Source organism: Crocodylus siamensis, chromosome 6 (assembly GCF_052110815.1).
Source record: "Crocodylus siamensis isolate JL-2025a chromosome 6, ASM5211081v1, whole genome shotgun sequence".
Taxonomy (NCBI): domain Eukaryota; kingdom Metazoa; phylum Chordata; order Crocodylia; family Crocodylidae; genus Crocodylus; species Crocodylus siamensis.
In genome coordinates, this window is record NC_143400.1 from 46,989,747 (window position 1) to 46,999,884 (window position 10,138).

At 44.0% G+C, this 10,138-nt stretch overlaps 1 protein-coding gene across 1 annotated transcript; it reads left to right on the top strand.

The window, feature by feature from the left end:
• The first annotated feature begins 7,430 nt into the window (after positions 1–7,430).
• On the top strand, positions 7,431–8,366 carry LOC149862648 (olfactory receptor 5AN6-like). The gene has a single exon (XM_090054288.1). The coding sequence runs from the start codon at positions 7,431–7,433 to the stop codon at positions 8,364–8,366; it is 936 nt and encodes a 311-aa protein (XP_089910414.1).
• The last annotated feature ends 1,772 nt before the right edge of the window (positions 8,367–10,138 follow it).

The following is a 10,138-nucleotide window of genomic DNA, read 5'->3' on the forward strand; positions in this document are numbered from 1 at the left end:
GATTCAGGAACCGAATTGGTCTGAATCTCCTCCAAATCTAATCAGCAGCTGAAGCTTTGCACAGCCCTACTAGAGAGTGGGTTGCTTTCTGGCTGGGCATATACATGGCTACACAGATGTAACTGAATATAAGTCTTCAAATTGTAGCCCTGTCAAAAGTGAGTTTAGAAGGAGTCAAATTCCTGGAAGTTGACTAAACTGTGGCCTGGTACTTAGAATACTGTGAATGGAAGTCAGAGAGATGCAGGTTGAAACCCAGGGAGCAGCTAGACATTTAGTGCAACAGGCTATTGGTAAAGGCTTTTTCTTAGAAAACAAGAAAATAAGACATGGGAGTACTCTCCTTCTCAACTCCCATTGAATACCCAGAAGTCAAAGTTTCTTGCTAGGTGCAGTTTGAGGACCTAGGTTACCCCCAGGGACATTCCTATGGCCTTCCTTACCTACCATTCTTGAGCACAGCCTACAGCACATCCTCAAGAGGTAGGTGGGTGTCCATGTGAACATAGACTGCATGTGTACCACAGGAAGGGTGCCAGGGGCACCCCAGGTCCTAAACCTTTCAATTGAGTGTACAGGAGCTCTGCTAGCAGTGGAAGAATTGTGGTGCAAAACAAAAAATACTGAGGGAGCATTCCTAGAGCCTGAAGGGGTAAGACCATGGTCAAAGGATCTAAGTCCATGAGGAGTGAAAATGGAGATGTGGCCTGAGTGTTCCTTGGGAGGAGAGGCCCAGCCACAGTACAGTGGGCCAAAGTCAAGGGACCTCAGCTGAGCCAAGGACCTAAAACCTGACAAAAAATCCCCCTGCCCTCTGGGGCAGCATCCCTTTCTGACTATAACACCAAGGCCTGGCAAATAAGACAACAGGGTGGGATCCTTAGAGGTCAGAGGGCATGAGCAAAGTAGGATTCAGTGGCTACTAGGAGGTCACTTTACCACCTGAGCATCGGACCTGTTACACCCCACCAAGGACTGTTCCTTCATATTCCCCAAAACAGTTATTAAACAGGCTACATAATTAGTCTTTGGAACATTGGGCGTCTGCATCCTACTGCAGGAGTTTGGGAACTCACCTAGCTGAAACCATCTTTTAAGAGTTCTCTCACACAGTTCTGTCCTTTATTTCCAAATCCACTCAGGGATTTCAATAAACTTATATCAGAGGTCCATAACACAAATTTAACATAGTCCATACAGAGTTCATTCACACTCCTCAATCTTTTCCAGTCCATTACTTGATGTCAATGCCTCTATCTTATTGCTGCCCTCTCACTCAGAACTTCTCAGATTTGTTTCTTTTGTAGAAGTAATTGGCTTACTAGACTAGAAAAAAAAACAGACAAAGACCAGACGTGCTGATACTGCTTAATTCAAATGTTCTGAGATAAGGAATCTGCATTCCTGCATTCCTTGGGCTATCTTGATATCTTGCTCTGGGCATTCCTGCATGCCTTGGGGTAGCCCTATGCATAGCTAATTGTTTAAGTAAACTTTCTAAGTTTCTGTGTAATTTACTATTGTTTTGTTTCTCCAAGGTGTATTTTTTATCTCTTTCTGTGTCTTTAGTATAAATACGCTTGTAACCTTAGAGAGTCTGAGAAATCCTTTGAAACAGACAGGTGGGTGAGTCCCCTTGCTGTGTGGAATTCTCCCTGTGATCACAGTATAGCCTTAAATAAAGAAAAGCTGGCTCTGTCAGTTCTGATTCAACCACAACGCGAAGTTTGATTTCTTCCACAATTTGGTGCCGTGACTCAGATAGAGACACCCAGAGTGATCAGTTGGGACACAGATATCTCTTCACTGAAGCCCTGGTGCCAAACCAAGGTAAGAGACCTTTTGAAATCTCTACTGGGGCTTTCCAGTGAGAGGCTGTCTCTGTGTCTTCCTGATTCACTACTTGAGGCTCACTCTATCTGAACTTTTGCTGCCAGAACCGTCAGACCCACTGTGTAAGAATTAACTGTGAGTAGAAAGAGTCAAGGTTAAGAGTCAAGGTTAAGAGTTAAGACTCTGTGTTGCTGTTGTCAGTGAAAGTATTTCCCTGTATGAATTGAGTTAAGTTCTGTAAAGAACTGTGAGGTCTTTTGTGACTTCAATTACCCGGACATCTCGTGGGAAGATCACTCAGCTAAATCTGAGCGGGCGCAAAGCTTTCTCTCATGTGTGGATGACCTCTACCTGACCCAAGAAGTCTATGGGCCAACAAGAGGCAAAGCGCTGCTTGACCTGGTACTGGCTACGGGGGATGACCTAATTGGCAACCTAGTGATTGATGGGAAGTTGGGTGACAGCGACCACGAGCTGATCACCTTCACCATCCGCCGTAAAGCTGGCAAGTCAGTCAGCAACACAGAAGTCCTTGACTTCAGAAAAGCCGACTTTGACAAGCTCAAGAGGCTAGTCGGTCAGGCCCTCAGGGACCATGACCCCAGGGAGTTGGGAGTTCAAGAAGAGTGGTTGCTTCTCAAGGAAGCGATCCTCAGTGCACAAGCTAAATCTATTCCAAATCTAGGTACTTTGCGTCAGTCTTTCATCAGTCCCACGGGATGCCCATGCCTGCTATGGGACAGGGAAATCTGGGTGAGGGGGATCCCCTACCCTCCATAAATGCTGACCTCGTGAAGGAACATCTTGAGAAGCTGGATACCTTCAAGTCAGCCGGCCCTAACAATCTGCACCCCAGGGTACTCAAGGAGCTGGTGAGCATCATAGCCCAGCCCCTGGCACGGATCTTTGAAAACTCCTGGCGCTCTGGTGTAGTGCCCGAAGACTGGAAGAAGGCCAATGTGGTGCCAATCTTCAAGAAAGGGAGGAGAGTGGATCCGGCTAACTACAGGCCCATTAGCCTGACTTCTATCCTGGGGAAGATCTTAGAAAAGTTTATTAAAGAGGCCATCCTTAATGGACTGGCCAACACCAACATCCTAAGGGATAGCCAGCATGGGTTTGTTGCAGGTTGGTCTTGCTTGAGCAATATCATTTCCTTCTACGACCAGGTGACATATCACCTGGACAAGGGAGAAGAGATTGATGTCATATATCTTGACGTCAAAAAAGCTTTTGATCTGGTAACCCATGATCACCTCTTTGCCAAACTGGCCAGTTGTGACCTTGGCTCCACCACGATCCGCTGGCTGGGAAATTGGCTTCGTGGTCGGACCCAAAGAGTTGTAATTGATGGCAGTCTTTCATCGTGGTGCCCTGTGACCAGTGGGGTCCCTCAAGGCTCTGTCCTGGGACCCATCCTGTTCAACATCTTCATTAATAATGTGGACATTGGAGTCAGGAGTGGACTGGCCAAGTTCGCCGATGACACCAAACTTTGAGGCAAAGTATCCATGCCAGAAGATAGGTGGGTGATCCAGGCTGACCTGGACAAGCTAAGCAAATGGGTGGACGAGAACCTGATGGTGTTTAACACCGAAAAATGCAAGGTTCTCCACCTTGGGAGGAAAAACATGCAGCATCCTTATAGGCTCGACAGTCCTACGTTGGATAGCACTACAGAAGAAAGAGACTTGGGGGTCATCATTGACCACAAGATGAACATGAGCCTGCAATGCGATGCTGCAGCTAGTAAAGCGACCAAAACGCTGGCTTGCATCCATAGATGCTTCTCGAGCAAATCCCGGGACGTCATTCTCCCCTTGTACTCGGCCTTGGTGAGGCCACAGCTGGAGTACTGCGTCCAGTTTTGGCTCCACAATTCAAAAAGGATGTGGAGAAGCTTGAGAGAGTCCAGAGGAGAGCCACGCACATGATTAGAGGTCAGGAAAACAGATCTTATGATGATAGGCTGAGAGCCATGGGACTCTTTAGCCTGGAAAAGTGTTGGCTCAGGGGTGATCTGATGGCCACCTATAAGTTTATCAGGGGTGACCACCAGGATCTGGGGGAACGTTTGTTCACCAGACTGCCCCAAGGGATGACGAGGTTGAACGGTCACAAATTCCTGCAAGACCGTTTCAGGCTGGACATAAGGAAGAATTTCTTTACTGTCCGAGCCCCCAAGGTCTGGAACAGTCTGCCAGTGGAGGTGGTTCAAGCACCTACATTGAACACCTTCAAGAGAAAATTGGATGCTAATCTTGCTCGGATCCTATGACCCCAGCTGACTTCCTGCCCTTTGGGCAGGGGCCTGGACGCGATGATTTCCCGAGGTCCTTTCCAGCCCTAATGTCTATGAAATCTATGACTCAGCAGAATCTGGCCCCACCCTGAGGACTGGGGTTATCATCTGTGGTCCTCCCTTGGCTCCCCCCCAACACTCAACTCTTATCTGAATTTTCTTCTCCAGCTGAGGGAAGTGGTAACAGCCCCACGCTCCCAGGCCAGAAGCCTCTTGTAAGCAAAGGCTTCTGGCTAGGGGTGGGGCAGGGCCTGGCAGGCCTTGCAGCTGAGTCCTTCCACCAGCTCCCCTTGGGTCCTACTGCCTCTATCTCCTGCCATCTTTGACAGGTAGCCAGGATGAGATAAATATTCATAGATTGTAAGGCTGTAAGGGACTTTGGAAGATCATTGGGTCTAGCCCCCTGCACTGGGCAGGAAAGACAGTTGGGGTCAGGTTACCACTGCAAGGTGACTGTCTAGTCTCCACTTGAAGATTTGCAGGGTAGGCAACTGCACCACCTCTGGAGGGAGTTTATTACACAGTATGGACACCCTAACTGTGAAGAATATTTTCCCTAATGTTGAGCCTGAAGCAGTCTTCCAGGAGTTTGTTGCCATTACTCCTGGTTTTCCCCAGGGAAACCCTAAGGGACCTGACGGTCTCTTTTTCAGGCTGAAGAGACCCAGATCCCTCAGCCTTTTCTCATATGGCTTGCCATGCAAGTTTCTGATCATATGAGTGGCCCTTCTCCGGACTTTCTCAAGCTTTACCATGTCCTTGTTAAAGTATAGCACCCAGAACTGGCTGCAGTACTCTAGCTGTGGTCTCACCAATGCCATGTACAGGGGGAGAATCACTTCCTTGGTTTTGCTGGAGATGCATCAATTGATGCATGCCAGATTATTGTTTGCCCTGCTGGCTCATTCTCATAATGTGGTGTTTTATTATCCCCGGGTCCCTTTTATTTGTGGTGCTGATCAGTTTGGCACCACCAAGCCTGTGAGTGCGTAGGGGGTTGTTCACCCCTAGATGGAGCACTTTACATTTCTCAATGCTGAACTTCATCTGGTTCCAACTCACCCAACTTGCTAGCATGTCTAGATCCACCTGTATCTCTAGCCTATCTTTAAGTGTGACCACACTTCCCCATATCTTGGTCCTCAGAGTTCTTTACCCCTACATCCAAATCACTGATAAAGACCTTTTTTGGTCCAGTACTTTTCAACATCTTTATTATTATCTATTATTAATTTTCTATATTTCTAGGGGACTCGTGGGCCAGATAGAATGGCCTGGTGGGTCAGATCTGGCCTGCAGCCTGTATTTTGCTCATCCCTGCTCTATTACAATCATAACAACTTCTGAAAATGAAAGAGACCTATCAGGGTTATTCATGTTGTATTTGGCCCAAGAAAAACACTGAAGTCTAGGATGCAATGGATACTCGATTCTGTGAAAGCAACACTATATACTATGTCAGGCTTGAAAATAAAAGGAGCCAAGATGGTAAAATGAACTAAGATTCAACAAAGACAAAGTAAGACAAAAAAAAAGACAAAGATGGGCAAGCAGGGAAGGTGATTAGTTTCTGGCTCTGTCAAATCAGCGAGAAAAAAAGACACTTCAGGGTTCAGTGTCTGTAACTATGAATGTCCTGCCCATGACTCACAGCTTTTGCCCACTGGGTAATGAGACTAGAACGGAAGTAGAGGCTCTTCTTTCTTTTGGATCTGTGTCCATGTTACTAATCCACACTGTTTCTGACTCCCTCCCATTCTGGCACCACACATTTTTCTTTGTTTTCTGCCCAATGGACCAGCCTCAAGAAAATGGTGCTTGGTCCAAATCCCGACTACTAGACAGAGGCAAGAAACTGATACTTCTGCTAGACCAGAGTCCCAATGATTCAGCTAGTGGGCTACTAGGGGTGTATCTACACATGCATTTAAGCACATCTAAATTCACTGCGCATTAGCCTAATGCCCATTAAGCAGCTTTAGGCAAGTGTCTACACGTGCAGGCATTAAAGTGAATTGACACTGTGTGTGAACTGACTTGGGACTAAAGTTAGTTCCAACTCAGTCCACACATACTGTGTTAATGTGCTTACATCTACATGTCTATTAAATGCACTTTAAATATTCATGCCTAAATTTGATACCTGCATATGCAGGTATAAACATAGTAGGCATTTTAGCTCAAAATCACCATTTCTAAAGAGCATTAATGCATTTTAAAGAACCTTGTATATACATGCCCTAGGTGGCAGAACCCTCCACCTCTATTCTGAGACAGTGTTTTTTATATTATTTTTTTCTCAGGCTCTCCTGTCAGCAACTTACATCATTGTGTGCCTACCTGGGTACCCTATCATGCCTGAAAGGGGAAACAGAATCTCAAATCTGCATTAATGCCAAAAATGACATTTATACAGCTACACTGGGACATGTAACCCATTCTTAGATAAGACTATATGGAATTTCATTCTCAGACTTAGAATTTGGCAGTCATGTGTCCTGCAGAGGCTGTAATTGGACTTCTAAAGGTAGTCCAAGGGAAAACTAAGTTCTGTATCAGGAAACATGCTTGAGTGAAGGGGAAAATCATTGGCAGTTATTTCAATATAAGAAGAGCTTGCAAACAACTGTACTGAGGCATTTTGAATGCTGTTTAACTATGATGGATAAAAACATTCATATTGTTTGCAATTCCCATATTAATGAAACAGTGGATATTAAACTTGAATATGTGACCTAAATTATCTTTTAAAATTGCTACTGCTTATGCTATGAAGATGAGTTATCTGAAATACCCCAACTACCCATGTAAGAATATTGTGGTCATAATCAAAACCATTATTATTTTGGCTTCTAGCTACCAAAAATAAACTGAAAAGAAACCTGAACAATCTTCTTCTCTTACCAAACTTCACTCTATTCCCCCTTTCTCCCCTTCAAGTTACATAATCTCTTTGAGAATACATGCACATTTCCTTAAATGTTTTCTGCTGCCATCATCAAGCAGTAAGTGTGAGATGCATTTTAATATATACAAAGCAGCTTACATAATAAACAAAAGACAAGGAAAAAAAAATTGAGATTTCTATTTTTTTTCCATTAGTGATAACTTCCTATTAAAAATCCATTTTTCATTAAAAGCTATTTGGAAATATGGAGGTTTCAGCAGAATGACAAAGTTCTTTATATAGAGATCTCCTTACCCATAAATGGAGAAGTACATTTTCTTAATTTTTAATTTTTAAAATATGTTTCTTTATTCATTTCTTCTTCTAGGTCCAAAGTTTGGTGAAAAAATGGCATTGGGGAACCAAACGACTGTCAACTATTTTGTTCTGTTAGGTTTTTCTAGTGACCCACAGCTCCAGGCTTTCCTTTTTGCGCTGTTTCTACTTACATACTTAATAACTGTGGTGGGGAATGGGGCCATCATGGTGGTGACAAAAGCTGATCCTCACCTTCACACCCCTATGTATTTTTTCCTATTCCATTTATCCTTCCTTGACATCTGCTATTCTTCAGTCACTGTCCCAAAGATGTTGCAGAATTTTGTGGCAGATGAGAAAACCATTTCTTTCCATGGCTGCATTGCCCAGATAAGCTTAATGTTTCTCATGGTCTGTACAGAAGTTTTCATGCTATCAGCAATGGCCTATGATAGATACACTGCCATATGTGACCCACTGCATTATGCAGAGACTATGAATAAGCAGATCTGTATACAACTGGTGGGTGGTGCATGGCTGATCAGCATACCGTGTGCACTGACAAACACTGTTCCTATATTACACTTACATTTCTGTGGGCCAGATGAACTCAACAATTTCAGTTGTGAGCTCCCATCTTTACTAGAAGTGTCCTGCACAGAGACTTTCATCAGTAAGATGACACTTCTCATTTCAGTTACGTTTTTTGGTTTGACTTCATTCTGCATCATCCTGGTTTCTTACAGCTACATCATCTCTACCATCCTTAAAATACGCTCTGCTGAGGGTAGAGGTAAAGCCTTCTCTACCTGCAGCTCCCATCTCACTGTGGTTGTTTTGTACTATGGGGCTGGTTTGTTTCGATATCTGAGACCTAGTTCAATCTCTTCTGTGGTTCTTGACAAACTCTTCTCTATCCAGTGTGGTATCTTAACTCCCATGTTAAATCCTATCATCTACAGCCTGAGGAACAAGGAGGTAAAGGCAGCTCTGGTGAATATACTGCAGAAAATGAAAGCCATGTGAATTTATTTTAGCATTTGAAAATAATTACCTATGCTAATGGGAACAAATATTTAACATATTCTAATGTTATGTAACAGGGTGCAATGGCCTTTTAGTCTATAACCATTAATTTCTCCCTTAATGACAGGAATGGTTGAGTTATCATGGACATCTTCAATACAAACATTTTTGATTGTGCTGTAGGAGTTGAGATGCTTGAAAAGCATGAATATCGCCAAAATAATCTGTACCCAAGAGTGTATGTAATAGCTGACCTTTTCTATTCCTTTTTTTAAATTTTGTTTTCTGTAATGAGAATGATTCTTAAAGTCCTGTGGTAGGAGAAAGCTTCCCCCTGAAATACTCCATAGTGTAGAAGCTAGGTCCCTCAGCAATGAGATGGGATATGTGTATTTGGGCCCCCTCTCCTAGTTGCAGCATCACTTTCTTTATGGATTTTCATGAAAAATGATTAAGCTAGCTCCAAAATGGTTTGAAAGCTTAACACTTGGTGTTATTATTAAATCAGAAAATTTTCAAAATCACCTTAAACATAATATTGTGAAACAAGAAACTTCCCACAGAATGGATTGTGTTAAGTGTGGTCCCATTGCTTGAATAAATACCTCTTATGTAATCTACAAGGTGTACCTTTACCCCAACTGCTCTCTGGCTTCAAACTAAACATGGCTAATTGCTTTTCCCTCTAAGAACTGTGACGCTCAGGCTTTGATGATCTGAGTAGCTAATGTGGCTCCTGTTTGAACTTGGTAGTCATTATGATATTACTATTAGGTAGGGCTGTGAAAAGCTTCACATCATCATTCGGATTCAGAGATGATTCAGTTGATTCAGAGACTGAATTTATTAATCCAAAATGAATTGTGGGAAGCTTTAGGCTTTCCAAATCAATTCAGAGCTTCCAAATCAATTTAGAAAAGATGGAGATTCGGCCATAGGGTATAATGGGGAATCAATTAAATATCTATAACTTTCTTGTTGGCTGATTCAGATAAAACTTGCAAGGATGGTAGCATATGCTGAGTGCATGATGTATGCCAAGTTTCAAGGTGATAGGTGTAGGTTTTTCTGGCAAACTGCACCCCAAATTTCTGAAAGCAAAACTCATGTCATGTGTGTATGTTAAGCCACAGCAGGGTCAAAACTGCAGAGATGCTATCCGCTGCAGAGGCCACAAAACCTGCCAATTTTCAAGGAGATAGGTGTAGGGGTTTGGGGAAAACTGCACCACAAGGTGTGAACAAGCAAAATTTGTGACATGGGTAACACTGTGTGTGTTAAGGCACAGCAGGATGAAAGCTGCAGGCACGCTAGCCCCTGCTGAGGCCACAAAGCCTGCCAGCTGTCAACGAGATAGGTGCAGGGGTTCTGGGACCCTGCACCTCTAGCTGCTGACAGGCAAAACTCATGTCTCTTCCCTATCTTAAATTCCAGCCTCATTCTCTCTTTCAGCTCCAGTTCCCACCCTGTCTGCTAATTTCCCCATCTCCTCCCAATTCTATCTCCCCTTTTGTGCCACCTCTCAGCTTCTCCTAGCTTTCCTACTGTCCCTGCTGCTTTTCCTGTGACTTTCTGCTGCCTCTCTCTCTGTTTTCAGGCTTCCTCCCCTTCTGTAATTCCTACCCCCCTGCAGCTTCCCAGCTCCTATTCGCTGTCCTGCAGTTCTCTCCAGCTTCCAGCACCTACTGCCACTCTCTGCAACTTCTCTGGCTCCCCACACCCAGAGTCCCTCTTTAACACCCACACTTTCTTTTAGACCCATTTTATCCCCT